The sequence below is a fragment of the Garra rufa genome, chromosome 14 (genome assembly GCF_049309525.1).
Source record: "Garra rufa chromosome 14, GarRuf1.0, whole genome shotgun sequence".
Classification (NCBI taxonomy): Eukaryota; Metazoa; Chordata; class Actinopteri; order Cypriniformes; family Cyprinidae; genus Garra; species Garra rufa.
Window position 1 is genome coordinate 35,178,768 of NC_133374.1, and position 17,986 is coordinate 35,196,753.

Genomic DNA, 17,986 nt, shown 5'->3' on the forward strand with positions numbered 1-17,986 from the left:
TTTTAGCTAAAAATATGTAGCTATTTGTACATTTTAAACAATGGAATACGTCTAAATTGTACATTTTGTGCCTGTAAACGTTACGTATAAATACCTATGTATAAACAATGAGACCAGGCTGTAATGTCATATAATTTTTGATGCAATTCAGTCAATCCGCTATTTCAATCGTTAATCCTGGTCAGAAGCTTCTGTAACTATTTACTTTATAAAGTAGAGCTACATTTCAATATTCAAAGGTATGTAGTGCACTACTGTAAGTTCTAACTTAGTTCCCCTTTATGTCAAAACTAATGCAGTTTCAATCTGCATTTTTGAGTATTGTTTTGTTAGCTTAGGAACATGCTTACCTCAACTCTATTGGTAGTAGGTGACTTGTGAGTGTCAAGTAAGGAGCACTATTTGTGTGTTTATGAGTAAACTCAGATCAGTCACTTTCAGATTCCATTATAATAAGGATACGGCCTTCAAAGGTACTACCTACCTAGGCAGAGAGTAGTAAGGCAGCTGACTTGATTTTGGAACAGACCTAACATGTTAAGCCCCAGAGGGAAACTCCATTCCTCCAGCTGTCGTATGATTCTGGAAGTGACCTTTGGTTAATGTCGCACATCACAGAGTTTAATATCACTCCATGACTATATGCCATGACACAGAAATCTGTTGTTTTTTACTTACTTTCTCTCTTTTACCATTGCTCCAGACCGCATGTGCTCTTATGAAATTCTGAAGCTCCATCAAAGATATTTTTGCTCACGGTAATTATCACATGTTGAGAAGAAGAGGAGGACTAATCATCTGGAAGGAAAGAAAAGAAAATGGTTGTAGAGGAGCTATAGCTGAAGGCTACAAAGGAGCAGGACTGCAGAAATAGACTGATTGTCTCAAAAATGCCCTCTAACCTCTTCAATTAAAAATTAAGTTAATTTTTACAGGCTTTTTCCTGATTTTGTAATAGAGCTGACCCTGTGTCTTGTCAAACGAATCTACTGATAAAGTGTGTTCCATGAGCTCATTAGTAAGACCTGGGGAAGTTTGAGTAACTACATGAATCTAATCACCTGTCAATGTGTTGCAACTATTGCAAAAGGAATTCCTGTACAAAGATAATGTTATTGTCATTTGTTAAGTGTCTATACTTTACAACCCAGGCTCATGAAAATATGTGTCTCTATATATAACACCGTAATTATGTACCTTACTTCGTTTTGCAGCAGTTGCGAAGTGAAATGTCTAGCGAGTGGCACTAAAACACACGTTTAATACCTGACCGTGGCACGTTGGTTGGTTCAGGCACGTATTGCTTTGTTTTTATTAGGGTGCTTGAGGTACGTATTGTGGCTGTTCAGAATTCTAATATCCGGGGAGTGTCGCTAAAGGTTAATGCTCTATCGTGTTGGAAATATCCCCCACACCAAACCCAACCCTAAACCTACCCAATAGTGTTAAAAAATGCAAAAGTGATATAAAAACACAATAGCTTATGCAGCCGTGCTATTTTAACTTCCTTATGTGGATTTGAGCTGTTTTGTTGAGCTGTAGTTTTATGGGGATCATGCCGGAGCTCTTCATCACTCAAATGCAAAGCCCTATCGCGTGAGCTATTGAGCAAACCTACTGAATTAGAAAACTCATGCATATGAATCTATATATGTGACAACAATCTTCAAACGTTTTAGTTTTCAAATCACACAGGATGTTAAAATAGTTTTGAAGTCATTGTTCGAAAAATAGGCTTTATTAATCAAAGCTCTGTACCTGTAAATCATACTTTGTGTGAAAAAGAATAAATGTCAAAATTTTTGTATTCAGTTTTGCAGAAGTGTATATAGAGGGAAGTATTTCCAATGAGCCTATTTTGATACTGTTTGATGCAGTATGTTCATATGCAATAGGAAGGTTTCACCAGTAAAATCTTTAATGTTTAATGACTAGGACAAGATAATATTCAGAAAATGCAACTTGAAAAGGATCTGAATTTTAATTGAAGTAAAAGTACAGCTTGTGGTATAGTGCATCATGTGGAATTTCACATTGTATTTTAAGGGAATCTTTCTGTACAAACATCTTCTTAGCGTAAAAAAATCTGGAATAATGTTCAGAATCCTAAACGTTGTGAGCATCTGCTGAATGTTGTTCATCACAAAATGTTTTCATGCTGTATTGCAGACATAGACATTGGATCTCAGCAATGTCAATGTACATGTCCAATCATGACTACAGTGTAACTATATATATGTGTATATATATATATATATATATATATATATATATTTTTTTTTTTTTTTTTTTTTCAAATTCATGAGTCATTCAGAAAAGTTCTGTGCAGCTGAAATAATGTGAATGAAAGAAAATATGCATTGCCAGATTTATACTGCTTGTGATGTCATAAATGAACATAAAGCAAAGTTTTTTTTAATACAATGTTTAAAACAGAACAGACTTTTCAGACGATGCACTTTTTTCCCATAAGTGGCAAGAAATTTTGCTCGTCAGCAGATTATTTTACTTAATCCTTTCCTGTCCAATGTCAGATGTTAGATCAGATGTTTCAGAACTGGCCTGTATGCTAATAGGGTAGTTAGCAGAAACTGCACACCTCTTATGTAGCTGGCCACCCTACCCCCAAACCTACTGTTCACATAGCGGTAAGGTACAAGAGGGAAATAAAGCTCTTGGGCAAATGATCGCATCAGTCAGGTAGCAGGCTCACAGCAGATCTGGAAATAGCCGAGCTCTTGTCAGACAGACAGCAGCTGGCCGGGGAGATGGACATGCCCTCAGGCTGCAGGTAGTGTTTAACAAGCTCCAGTATAATGAAGCCATGTGTGTCATTTGCTTACACTTTCTCTCGACATACACAAACTCATACCCTCAGTTTGCCTCTGCTTGTTCCTGCTATGCCTTTTCTTTAAAGGTGAAGTGAATAATTTTTGGACTATTAGAAACAAACAAAAGAAGTGCAAAAATAACTGTTTCCAAACAGGTTTCCAAAGCACTCCAACATCTGTCATTCGTTGGTTGAATAAATAGTCCCACCATAAAAAATCATGACATTGGTTATGTCACACTGGCTACATTTACATGCAACCAAATAATCCGTTTGTAATCGGATTGACGGCTCAATCGGACTGAAATGTAAACACCTTAATCGATCCGACTGAGCTCGATCCAAATTAAAATTTCAACAGGATTGAACGGGGTTGGTTTATTCCTTTTCTAATACATTTGAGAGTGCACGTAAACTCTTGATTGCACATGCGCAGTTACTTCAGTTTCGGTTTTCAGTCCAATGACGTAGAAATAGCGCTAAGATGTGCGGAATGAGCGGTTCTTCCTTTTGAATAAAGTCTTGTATAAATGCGTGTCCTGTCATTGTAAAACTCTCCTTTCGTTGGCATCTGTGAAGTGGAGCAGGACAATGTCTCATCTGTCCTTGTTTCATCCACAGACAACTGGTTTTGGGTGCAAGGAGGGGCATTTTTACTGTGGGATAAATATAAGCAGCACAACATAGCACCAAGTTATGACCTGAACTGACCTGAAATGGGTAAATATTAATTCTGCTGTTTAAAACAAATAAAGAAACCGTGTAGGAGAATGGTCATTATGTACAAACAGCAGGAAACTCTTTATATGTGTGAAGTGCGCGTGTCAAAAAATCAATTCTGATTTGAAGCTTGTGACATATAAATGCACACATCAACCTGATCGCTTTATTTAGGGTTCATGTAAACACTACATTCAGATTCATCAACTGGCATAGATTCAAAAGTTGTGCATGGGAAACATAGCCGCTAGTATGTGTAAAAATGGCCATGAAGAAGAGTTCAATATGTTTTAATTATCCAAATAACAGGGCAAAATCCACACACTAGCACAAACTGGCAAGATCGGACAACCAACAGAGCCAAGAGGGGAGAATAAGTACACGGAAAGTAACCACATAATTGATTAAGGGCAGATGAAACAAATCAAATTAAGACACACAAGGAGAAAATTAGGTCATAAGACACAGAAACAACAATACCGTGACAAGTTAAGCCAGTGTCGCTACTGGGCCGGGGTGCGATTCCCGAACAGTGTCATAACTCACTGCTTAACCACTGTAGTATGATGCAGCGTAGGGTGAACAAGCTAGTTGTGATGTTGTAAAATAAATAAATTAAAATAAAAAAGACAAATGAGAAAAAATTATATTTCAATGCTTTTTGCATGCTCTTGGATAACTTTTAAGTTCCCTCAAGAAACGTTGCACTCACTTGTAAAACTTTTCTGGTGGGAGGTGAGATGTAAAACTATATTTCAGTGCTTTTGCCACACTGTAAAATCCAATAGTTTACAGTACTTAGATGTAGTTATCTTTACTTAGTTGCTATACTTACTAGGTTTTAAATTACAGCTACTTTCAAGGCAAGCAAAACTATTTATTTACTGCTTCGAGTAACGCTTACTTAAAATAGGAAGGAACCAACAACATTAATAAACCTTTTAGAGGCAGCAGTGTACTAAAATGTTGGTAATGTGCAAAATACTACTTAATAATAACTAACTGCTATTTAAATGATTCAAGATCACAAATAATGTCAGATTATTATAGTTCACTTACACAAGCAACAGAAAGACATATTTTTTTTTAATCATCCAGTATGTAATTGGCATAGGCTTTACTCCCATATACATGCATCATGCACACATCCCAAACACATAACTTTGCAATGCTGATTGTGAATGTTTGTTGGAACTATGGTTTCAGGAAATGCTGAGTTGTTGAAATATGTTTGTTAATTACACTACTTGTTATTATATTTGGCTAATGATACTTTTAGGACACGTACCCCAGGCAGGAAGCTGGTGCTGTGGAGCCACAGTGTTTACACTTAGTTGTTCCTGCATGTGATGCTGGGGTAGGACAAAGAGCCACACATGCTTTTGTAGTGACGTTTTGATGTGTGCATGTGAGCTTTATGGGGGTTACAATGACATTAGCTGTCAGCGTGTCTCTCTAATAATGACGAATGGAGCTTATTACATCAGTGTTAATTTCCCCTCCACAGATTGGTCTCAGATGCTGATACTTATCTGGCACTGATCGAATTGTATGAGTGTAATCACTGAGAACAGACCCTATTAAAATCCGGGGCCTGTGCATCTGATATCAACTCTTGCGGGAGGTCTGATTAGTCATCATGTAGTCTACCTGCTGACATGTCACTATTCACAAACTCTTCAAAAATGTTGTGCCAACATTTTCTGGAAAACAAATTATGTGTACAGATCTACTGCACCACCTTGCCCAATACAGTATTTTTGCCATACATTAAAGGGGTCATCGGATGCCCATTTTCCACAATTTGATATGATTCTTTAGGGTCTTAATATTATTAATTTAAAGTCTATAACATGCTTTGGTTAAAATTTCTCAGTAATAGTGTAAAAAACTCTTTTTACCTTGTCAAAATCAGCCCTTTTTAGATTGAGCCATTCTGTTGCATGTTCCTTTAAATGTTAATGAGCTCTGCTCGCCCTGCCCCTCTCTGCCGGGGAGGTTGGGGGGTCTTTGGGTGACCAGCTGTAATGTTTACTTTAGCCACATTTAGGCAATTTGCAAAGATGCATACAAAAACCCTTATACTCACTTCTACTGTAGGTGAAGCTGCATCACAAATGATTTGCATGAACATAGACACATTTATGTAGATCGGGGATCTGTGTTTTCTCTTCAAAAACAAAAGTAACGCAGGGCTGCCAACTTTTGAGTTCAGCTTGGAGTGAGAATTCCCACAGCAGTCCCTGTAGGGGGGTCCGGGGGCATGCTTCCCCGTAAGAAAACTTTGTACATTTTAGAGTTAAATTCATATATCTGGTGCACTTTGAGAGTTCATAATTAAGAGTTCCAATACAGTTTCAGTGTCCAAACTAAACAAAGAAAAAAGCTAGTGAATTGACTTTATCTTGACGTTTAAAGGGGACTCAATCCTCTTTTTAGTTGTGATATGGTGTCTCAGTCTATAATATTCTCACACTGGTATATTTAGAAACCAAACTAATTAGAATGTAATGATAATAATAATTTTATATTATTATTCTTACGACAGAAATATTGGAAAACAATTCTGCAAAATAAATGAAAATGAGTATTTCACAGGTTACTTACTTTAATTACTTTTCAGTTACGTTTGTCATTTCTACACTTGCAAGCAGGGCCTAACACTTTTTTGCCACATCTGGCATTTTAATCATGATAAAAACTAAATTTTTTTGGCCATTTGAGAAAATTTACCAGCCATAAATATTTTTTCTGGCCATGAAACTGTTTTTGCAGTTGCTGCTACTACAAAAACTAAACCTTTTTAATAAAAATGAATAAATAAATACATTGAAAATTAGAACTAAACACTGCATTTTAATCACGATACAAACAAAGATGCTACACACATGTAGTATGAGCAGCTTTTTAATTTTAAACATTTGAAGCAAAAACAGAATGGTCTGACTTCAGCATTGTGAAATTATTTGTTATTGTTTTTCATATGTATAAGAAAATGTCATACTGTGTTTTTATTATAAAATTATGTAAAATAACCGTTGCAGTGCTGCAAAACTATTAACTTTTTACACAACAAGAATGGCAATGTACAGTGAAAGAATTGCAAGATTTATGCATTATGCTTTTATAAATAATTGCAATCGCATTTAAAAATAGATATTTTTGACACGAAAATTCTAATATTTTTCTGTTAATCTGTTAGTCTGCTGTTCTGAAAAATTATATTTTTCTCCCATTCGAAAATGAATCTTTCATTCATGAGGGATTTATCACTCCCGAAACTTTGCTTCTTGCTTCCTTAGCAGGACGAAAAGAAAACTTTTATTCAAATTCTGAACGGATTATATGTAGCCTAGGAGTGCGCAGTATAGCGATTGATAAAGTCCCTTTATTAGTAATAGGACTAGTAAATGTACAGGGAAAAACCTGGCCTTTGGAGGTGAGTGAATTCACAACGCAATAGCCAATCACAGATGTTCAAGATCAACAGATATGTCTGTGATTGGCTACATTGCTCAACGCTACGAGAACACGTTGTCTTCTGGCGATTTCCAGAGCACAAACACAAATACGCTCTGGAGCCTTTACCAAATCTGTTTAGCCAATATCTTATTATTACAGTTTTAACTGAGGGTGCTTTTGACTGCATGAGAAAATGGATGTGTGGCGTGAGCGTGTGAAAAGTGTCAATTGCGTGAGTCTCACGCTGAATGCGTGAGAGTTGGCAGCCCTGATTGCGTCTTCAGCAGCTCAGATGTCGGGAGTAAATGAGGACTGCTATGTTCATTATTACATCCAACAACAGAACACCTCAATCGCCTCAAAGAAGCTGAGAATGACCTGGTTTGAAAAAGGGTATATTTCTTTTAAAGATAAAAAAAATTAAATACCACTAGGTGGACGGTCCGTGTACGTTTTATTCATTTCATTTTCAAATTGAAACGAAATACGCAGAAATAAGAAAACGGCTCATTTATTCGTTTTTTTTATTTGTTCAGAAAACGAAAAAAAACGAGATTTTGGCTCGATTTTTCGTTTTTTGGTTCACGGGTAGAAAACAGATAAACGACTTCAAAATTCGTTTTCCACATGTGGGCGGTAACGAGACGCCCCTTTACGCCGATTGGTCAACCAAATCTGGACCGGTGACGCCATCCATTGTTCGTTCAACAAAATAAAAGACCATTATTTATTTAATTTCATTATTTTGTAGTCTTTAAAACAACAAACATACAAGTGCAATAACATTAATTACATTAAAATATAATATAATATAACTAAAAATATTATAATAATAATAAAATTGGAAAAGAAATTAGAAAATCACATGTACAAGAAGTACAAATAGTTACAAATTATTCAAACTTTAGATTTACAGCTTTAAAATAATTTACAGCTTGTGTCACGTTATTTCTTGATTCTTTTAACCATTGTGGCTGTTTCTATTAAAATGAGAGTCAACAAGATGATAGTCCTCTGACTGGACTTTCTTCTGTTCAACCTAACTCTTTTCACAAATATTTATTTCAGCAAAGAAGAACAGATCAATGTTCAGTCAAGCGTAAATGCACTGCAGTCATAACTTTTCTTTTAGATATTATACTCAGTTTTGGACAAGCGATGGTACTGTAAGTGCAAATACTGTAATGCAAATCGACTGAAGGTACCGAGAGTGGAGAATTAAATTTTTACTGTACTGTATATCATAGCCACAGGAACGTTTCATTTTGCCAGGATTTAAGTTAGTATAAGCGTGCACAGCCTTGATGCTTAAAGGTTGTATCAGCGATTTCTAGCCTGAAACATAAAGTGTAAAATTCAGCTGATCTTTCATCACGATCCGCTCGCTGCCTGCCCCATAAATTGTCTGTGAAAAAAACGCGTCTCTCTGGTCAGCCTAGGGTCCGAGATATGCCAAAAAAACAATCGGCACTACCAACCATTCCACAGCAAAAACAAACATTGTTCCAACCAATCAGCGTCAGGGGTTTGGTGTTGTGGACTTTCGCTCCGCCTCCCTCACATCCCTGCACCAGTAGGAAAGTCCACAACACCAAACCCCTGACGCTGATTGGTTGGAACACGGTTTGTTTATCTGTGGAATAGTTGATAGCGCCGATTGTTTTTTTGGCATATCTCGGAACCTAGGCTGACCAGAGAGGTTTTTTCACAGACAATTTATGGGGCAGGCAGCGAGCGGATCGTGAATAAAGGTCAGCTGAATTTGACACTTTATGTTTTAGGCTAGAAATCGCTGATACAACCTTTAAGTAAAATGTTGATATCAGCTAGATAAAAAATAATGCTTTAAAAAGTAGCTTTTCATGGTGTTCGGTCATTTAACGATTAAATTACTTGCCCACCGCCCCACCGTCGTTTTTTATTAAAATATTATATAGAAATAATTTTTATAGAAATAATATCTAGGTAGTTCAGCGGGACAACAGACAATCGTCTGCTTCATATACATCACGAGCAACAGCGCACTGATCCAGCGAGATGATTGACAGGACAATAGCGGAGGCAGAAGCACAAGAGCGCAAAGTGAACTTTTGTTCAATAAAAAAAAATATAGGTGCCTGAAGGTAATATACATATACCGATATAGCCACAGTCAGGAACGTTTTATTTTGCTGAGATTTAAGTTAAATGTGCACAGATAATTAATGACACTTAATTGGTCACCTGCTGGGTGGGCCCAGGGAAATCAAATATTAGGCTAGAGTTTAAAAAATGTAAAAGAAAAAAAAAAAAAAAACTGTCATTTTATACTGTATTATATATTTACACTGGATCACCAACATTTTTTAATCTACAATAAAAAAAATCTATCTATCTATCTATCTATCTATCTATCTATCTATCTATCTATCTATCTATCTATCTATCTATCTATCTATATTAATCGTCGTGTCAATCATCTCGCTGAATCACTCGTCTCTTGCGCTGTTGCTCGTGCTGTATGAAGCGGACGATTGTATTGTATAACTACAATGATATTATTTCTATATAAATTATGTCTTTATAACATTGGTGGACAATTAATTTAATCGGTGGATGGCCGAACACCGTGAAACACCGACTTTTTTATCTAGCTAATATCAACATTTTACTTAAGCATCAAGGCTGTGCACACTTACAGTATAATAACTTAAATCCTGGCGAAATGAAACGTTCCTGTGGCTACGATATACAGTACAGTAAAAATTTAATTCTCCACCCTCGGTACCTTCAGCCTGTTTGCATAACAGTATTTGCACTTACCATCGCTTGTCCAAAACTGAGCATAATGTCTAAAAGAAAAGTTATGACTGCTGTGCATTTACACTTGACTGAACATTGATCTGTTCTTCTTTGCGCTGTCTGGGTACCGCAGATACTCAGATTATAAACCATACAGCAAAATAAAACATGCTGGGTGCAGATTAATAGCTATGAAATAAATATTTCTGTGAAACGAGTTAGGCTGAACAGAAGAAAGCCATAATTTTGTTGAAAAAAAATATATATATCATATTTTTACATCTTACAATAAACAAAGCGGCACAAGCTTTAAATTATTTGAAAGCTTAAAATGTTTTGTTTGTATAATTTGTAACTATTTGTACACATATGTACATGCGATTTTCTTATTGCTTTTTCTATTTTATTATTTTTAAGTGTCTTATTTTATGTCGCCTCTGGCTTGCTTAGTTGGGGACACTTTCCAGCGATATCGTATACTATTTGAACTGAACTGGATGATGATATCACTGAATTCATTGATGAACTGCCTTTAACTGAAAATTGATTGTTTACAATAATGCGTTGCTTACACACTATTGTGCTGTTTAAATACTGTGCAGTTGCTTTGACACAATCTGTATTGTTAAAAGCGCTATATAAATAAAGGTGACTTGACTTGACTTATATTTTGATACAATTAATGTTATTTCCCTTGTTTGTTCGTTGTTTTAAAGACTGCAATTAGAATGAAAATAAAGAATGAAAATAAATAAATAATGGTCTTTTTAAAAATAATGGTCTTTTATTTTGTTGAATGATCAATGGATGGCGTCACCGGTCCAGATTTGGTTGGCGTAAAGGGCGTCTCGTGACCGCCCACATGTGGAAAACGAATTTTGAAGTCGTTTATCCGTTTTCTACCCGTGAACCAAAAAACGAAAAAATCGAGCCAAAATCTTGTTTTTTCGTTTTCTGAACAAATGAAAAAACGAATAAATGAGCCGTTTTCTCATTTCTGCTTATTTCGTTGCAAATTGAAAATGAAATAAATAAAACGTACACGGACCATGGACTTTTATCATTGTAGAGTGGTTGTGTTCACTCACCGCCGATTCTAAAAGAATTCAACTTCAGTTTGATTTAATTAAAATAAAACATGACATTGTCTCAAAAAATGTATGAATGTTGCATAAATGCACGAATCTTGAGTCAGCACTGGTTATTTGTGGAGTATAGCAGATACGTTTTCTTTTAGCATATGCTATCTTCCGCTAAATGCCAACGCTTAGCACAGCAGAATATCCTCTTGTCTCTTAACGCATTCGAGAGGACCCGGTTCACTAATTGAACTCATTTGATATAAATGTGTTAATTGCTCTAGTTGAGCAAGCGCTGTAATTGGGTCATGATTGCTCTTGCTCTCCTCTTCAGCTTGCACACTTCCGCTAATAATATCAATGAAACTATCATGAGAGCTGTGCTACCGAACACAGCTTTTTTATCGAATCACTATAAATACTGTCTTTACTGTGTACTGTTTTATGAACAAGATTCTGGGATATCTAAATTCTTAATGATACATTATAATCAACTTTTGTCTCTACATTTGAACTTTCATTAGGCATTTTGATTTGTGTGAAATTCATTCTGTGTGTGCTTTTGAAATACTAGCCCACAGAAGTGTGTAGTAATCCACTGGATTTGAAATGAATTTCAATGCTCCTGCATATTCCCCACTTTCCCAGCATGCAACAGAAATCTCCTGTTGTCAGTGCAGAGACGACAGGCCTCTGAATTCATATTATCAGTCTTTGAAAGAGACATACACTGCTTTCTCAACTCAGACACCCTGCTGAGTTAGAACAGTTGAATTGTGCAAGCACAAGTTCTTCTGGCAATGCTTTGCACAGGTCCAGATCTGCATTGCAAAGATGTCAGTATTTAATTAATAGGCATATTTTGTGTTTATTCTGATATACTGCAGCAGAAATATCAAGGAGTTACTTTTGCATTAAATTAAATTCCACCTGAATTAAGAAAGCAAATTTTTTTTCATGTTGACTAACCCAGCATCCACAGTAAATCATGCACAGAGAATGCAGTATCAGCCTCACTCCAGATGCATGATTATTTCATACAGCACATCATGCACAATGTATTTATCCTTTTGAAATATAGATGAATCATTTCTGTGGCTGCCGGTCATTTTTTGCATGGTTTGCAACAAAATTCAATAATTTATGGAGGAAATATGAGAGGCTGTCTGTTTGCTTGAATGACACAAGACCATGAACGCAACCCAAACAGCAGAGTCATGAAACAGATGCATCATTGAGAGATGTGATGGTTGAAATTGAGGGACTAAGTTTCAGTTTTTTTAACCTCATGTGCTTTTAGTTCATTTATACACCCAGAACATCTAGGGTATTTTTCAATGTCATTTTCCACAAATTTTGGAGATGGTTGTGAAGTGGAAAATGTTATTGTGTTGTGTCTTGGTGTACTGGGGCTGCACTGCAAATGAATTATTCATGCTTACAATTGGAGAAGGGTGCTGAAAAAAGAGTAAAGAGCAAAAAGAATGAAAGACAAAGAAAGGATGATATAAATCAGATGATAAATATTTGTGAATGCAACCTTTTAACCTTTCATTAATGATTTTTTTTACTGTTGAATTTGTAAAATAAAAGATGGACATGTTCTTGATACGTTTTGTGAGTTTTACCTATTTAGTCCTTAAATGACGTCCTGGCACTTGTATTCAAATTCTATGTCCCAGTATGGTTTTGCGTCGGCCGGGTGACAGGAGGGTGTGGTGAGCGGGTTGAGAAATCCAAGTCCAGGGTTAACCAGGAACTCTGACCTTAATCATCCCTGATTAGTGCTCTCATCCCCTGAGGAACAGGCAGTCTGGATCCTGGATTTAACATTGATTAGCTGGGAACATGTTGTCCAGCCTTCTGTCACCCATGTGGAGCATCAGAAGATGTCATTGAAGTTAAATATGTTGTTAGTTGGTCAATTGAGACGATCTTGAATTTAGATTTAGAAATTATTTTGTCTAGCAATTTGTGTGCCTCTTCTAAATTCTTTATTTTATAGGCCTGTTTTTAAAATCCTGATCATGAAAAAACTTTTTTTTTTTTCCCTGCTGATTATGAGTCATTCTTGGTTACACTCTATAAAAACTTTCATTAATAAATCATTAACAAACATTATATAATGCTTAACAGATCATTAGTTAATATATATTAATATAATAATATATGTTCAAATATATTCAAATATACAGGTGCATCTCAATAAATTAGAATGTCATGGAAAAGTTAATTTATTTCAGTAATTCAACTCAAATTGTGAAACTGTATTAAAAAAAATTTAGTGTATTAAAAAATTCAGTGCACTCAGACTGAAGTAGTTTAAGTCTTTGATTCTTTTAATTGTTATAATTATGTTTAATTTGGCTCACATTTAACAAAATAACAATAGCTATTCTATTCTATTCTACCCCCCCCCCCCCACCCCCCTTCTAATTTTAACCTTTTCAAAACAACAGTGCACAGATGCATTTTCCCAGTTTTCCATTTGCACTGCTGGTAGCAGGTCTCAGACGACTGCATGTAAACTAGGAGCTATAACCCCCTCTAGGGTATCAAATCCTGGACTCTCATTTCTAACTAGGTCAATGCTTGCTGTAGCTGCAGACTCTATTTCTCCTTTTCTGTCTGTCTCTCTCTCTCTTTTCAACCCCTGTGCACCACAAGATCCATTTCTCATCTTGTACGCATCAACATCATAGTAATTTGTGTCCATTTATGCAGTCATTTTACTGTACGCAATATAATCCTGAAAAATAAATGAATAAGATTTCAAGAACTAACAATCATAATTGTAACGTTTCTCCGGCTGTGTATGTGTGAACTGTAAGAATGGCTGCAGTTGTTGAAAGCTTTTTTTCCTGTTTCAAGCTCTGGGCGACTGACTGAGCGATTGGCTCAGTTGCAAAACAGTCACGTCCAATTGTTCAATACTCCGCTCCCTCAGGTCTGCCAGCGCTGGCTTCAAAGAGACATCACGTGTGGATTCTCTTATCTTATGAAAGCAATAAATGTTTTACATACATTTGTTTTTGATGGAATATGAAGTCAAATAACATAGTGCAGCATGTTATATGCCTTTAATTGGGGTTAGCGATTCTAACCACAATATTTTGTTCTTTTTTTTCAGGACCAAGATATCTTATTACATCCACGGGGGCCTTGTATATTCAGGATGTGCAGTCAGAGGACGCGGTGAATATTTATCGCTGTACCACGCGGCACCGATACACAGGGGAGACCAGACAGAGCAACAGTGCCCGACTGCTTTTATCAGGTGAGGGGCCTTTGTGTTGCTGTCATGGCTTCACATAAACCTTCTCTCACATATCTATAGATGGATGTCAGCGCTCTGTGATTTGGTCAAAAATTCATATGGCAATTACTTACAAGTTTTGCATTTGAAATTAAAATTTTAATTTGAAAAATACAATTAAGCAATAAGGTACGAGGCTGTTCTACAGTATCATTTGAATATAGTCACAGTAAAAGCATGTCACTCTAAGAAAGCTGTTTATGAACAATCAGCCAATTAAAACATATTTAATATACAGGCTTTTGGGACAGGGCTACACAAAGACTCAAGACTCAAGACGTATGATCTGTATGATCTGCTCATCAGTCAGACTGTGATTGTATGAATTTGTATGAAATTACACACTCATACAATACTAAAATAAATAAATTGGTGTATTTCCACACATGCTTCAGACACCATCTTATTGTAACATGGAGTCAGAGACATTCGGATCCATCTGCAAGGCTTTATTAAGAATCGTCAACAGGCAGGAATAATCACCAGAAAACAGGAACAACGTAGGTAATCCGGGAAACAGTTCAATAGACAGGCAATGGTCGCAATGGCAGGCAGCAGGAATCGTCAACGGGGTACGCAGTCCAGAATCATACACAGAAAATCCAACACAGAGATAAACGCTCAGAATTACGATCATAGGGAACAATAAGACTTCGCAAAGAACAAGAGAAAGTCCGCGCCTTATAAAGGCGATAACTAATGGGATGATGAGCCACAGCTGAGACGGAAAAGTACTGGGTCCGTGTGAGAAAAGAGTCCGGGCGGAACTAATATTCGGGTGAAGGTTCCCGCTGTGTTCGGTCGGAAAGGGCCACGGAGGCGCTATTGGTGACAGAGCCCCTCCCCTGCGAACGGCTCCCGACGTGAGCTCCTCCTCGGCGCCGAGGTCTACCACGGGGACGAGGAGCGGGTTTCTCTGGGTGTTCCCGGTGGAATGTAGCAGTAAGTTGTGGGTCGAGCATGTCCTTAGAATTGACCCAAGACCGCTCCTCGGGGCCGTATCCCTTCCAGTCCACGAGATACTGGAGGACCCCGCCTCGGCGCCGAGAGTCCAAGATCTGGTTGATCTGATAAATGCTCTCGTCTGCGTCCATTAGGGGAGGAGTCTCTGCCGGAGCGGCCTCGTCCTGGTCCCCCTCTCCTCCCGGTTCCACAGCGGGCTTGAGCAGGGAAACATGAAAAGTGGGTGAGATGCGGTAATGAGATGGGAGATCTAAACGGAGAGTGGAGTGATTTGTCTAAGGATTTTGAACGGACCCACGTACCTTGGGCTAAGCTTTCTGCAGGGGAGTCGGAGTCTCAGGTCCCGGGTGGAGAGCCAGACCCACTGTCCGACCTGGTATGGGGGAGCGGCTCTCCGGAGGCGATTGGCTTGGCGGGTAACTCGTTGGATAGCCTGTCGTAGGTTGGTGTGCGCTAGATCCCAGGTGGCTTCGCTCCTCCGTAGCCAGGTGTCCACTGCGGGGAGGTTAGTAGGTTCCCCGGACCACGGGAATAGTGGAGGTTGGAAGCCTAACACACATTGGAATGGGGTAAGTTGGGTGGAGGGCTTCTTGAGGGAATTCTGGGCGTATTCTGCCCACATGAGGTATTCGCTCCAGTCCTCCTGATGGAGGTGACAGTAAGCTCGTAGGAAGCGGGAGAGTTCCTGGTTCAGCCTCTCCACTTGTCCATTGGATTGCGGGTGGTACCCTGACGTGAGGCTGACGTTGACATTTAACTGAGACCAGAGGGACCTCCACACACGGGACGTGAATTGGGGTCCTCGATCCGAGACTATGTCTTCGGGCAAACCATAAAATCTGAAGACCTGGTTGAGCAAGGCTTGATCAGTCTCCCATGCAGTGGGAAGTTTAGGAAGCGGAATAAGGCGGCATGACTTGGAGAACCGGTCAATGATGGTGAGAATCACGGTGTTGTGGTGAGAAGGTGGTAAGTCGGTCATGAAGTCGACGGCCAGGTGGGACCATGGTCTCTCCGGGATGGGGAGAGGCTGGAGCAGACCGGCAGGGCGCTGGCGTAGGGATTTGGTTTGGTTGCATGTGACACACTCCTTGACGAAGGTTAGAATCTGTTGAGTCATGGAAGGCCACCAGAACTTATTGAGAACGAGTTCCCTGGTCGCCTGGACGCCGGGGTGGCCGGCGCTGGGATTTTCGTGGATCAGTGTCAATACTCGATGCCGTAGGGGAGCGGGGACGTAGGCCAGTCCAGGAGGGCATTCCGGAGGAGCAGGATCTGTTTCTAGGGCCTCAGTGATCTCGGCCATGATGTCCCATTGCACGGGGGAGACGATCTGGGAGATGGGAATGATGGTGGCCGGAGAGGTATCTGATTGGGATAAGTCGTATTGGCGGGAGAGTGCGTCCGCCTTACCGTTCTTGGACCCGGGCCGATAGGTTATGGTGAAGAGAAACCTGGAGAAGAATAACGACCATCTGGCCTGGCGGGCATTGAGACGTCTGGCGGTTCTCAAGTACTCCAAGTTCTTGTGGTCGGTTAGAATGAGAAAGGGTATGGTCGAGCCCTCCAACCAGTGTCTCCATTCCTCCAGGGCCGCTTTCATGGCCAACAGTTCTCTGTCCCCGACGTCATAATTACGTTCCGCGGGATTGAGTTTGCGGGAGTAGTAGGCACACGGGTACAATTTCTCTGGGGTTCCCTGGCGTTGTGACAGTATTGCTTCGATGCCTGTGCTGGAGGCGTCCACCTCCACAGTGAATTGACGTTGGGGGTCTGGGTGTTTCAAGATGGGAGCCGAGGTGAAACGAGTCTTCAGATCCTGGAACGCTTTCTCGCAGAGCGTAGACCATGCCAGCCTGTTGGATCCACCTCCACTGCGAGTGAGGGAAGTTAGGGGAGCTGCCACTTGACTGAAACCCCGGATGAATCTTCGACAGAAGTTGGCAAACCCCAGGAAACGTTGGAGGTCTTTGACGGTTTGGGGACGGGGCCAGTGTAGCACGGCGGAAACCTTGTTGTCATCCATTGTGACTCCCTCAGCAGAGATGATGTATCCTAGGAAGGAGACGGTGGAGAGGTGGAAGGCACACTTAGGGAGTTTGGCGTACAGCTGATTCTGGACTAGTCTTTGGAGCACAGCCCGTACGTGTTGGACGTGTTCGGACAGGGTGTTGGAGTAGATCAGTATGTCGTCAATGTAGACTATGACGCACTTGTTGAGCATATCTCGGAACACATCGTTGATAAGGGCCTGAAAGACAGAGGGACTGTTGGACAGACCGAAGGGCATGACCAGATATTCATAGTGGCCAGTCGTTGTGGAGAAGGCCGTCTTCCACTCGTCACCTGCCCGGATGCGAATGAGATTGTAGGCGCATCTCAGGTCGAGCTTGGTAAAGATACGGGCAGTGCGGAGTTGTTCCAGGGCTGAGGGTACCAAGGGTAGGGGATAACGGTACTTGGTTGTCACTTCGTTGAGGGCTCGGTAGTCGATGCAGGGACGTAAGGATCCGTCCTTCTTTTTTACGAAGAAGAAGCCCGCCGAGGTAGGTGAGGTGGAGGGTCGGATGAACCCCTTGGCGAGTTCCTCGTCGATGTATTGCTGCATGCTCAGAGTCTCGGGTTGGGACAGGGGGTATACACGACCCTTGGGGAGCGTGGCTCCAGGTAAGAGCTCGATGGCACAATCCGTGTCCCGATGAGGTGGAAGCTGGGTGGCCCGGGACTTGCTGAATGCAGATTGGAAATCCCAGTAAACCTCGGGAAGGCCCTGCGGGGGTTGACTTTCAGGTTGGGGAACTGGGACCACGTGATGGTTCCTCTGTGGGGACTTGA

At 39.7% G+C, this 17,986-nt stretch overlaps 1 protein-coding gene across 1 annotated transcript in view; it reads left to right on the top strand.

Moving 5' to 3' along the window:
* Positions 1-17,986, top strand: part of dscamb (Down syndrome cell adhesion molecule b) — a 182,337-nt gene that overhangs the window by 85,964 nt on the left and 78,387 nt on the right. The window contains exon 4 of the mRNA XM_073817585.1: positions 14,003-14,149. Within this exon, the coding sequence (XP_073673686.1) occupies positions 14,003-14,149 (147 nt within the window). The remainder of the gene's footprint in view (positions 1-14,002; positions 14,150-17,986) is intronic.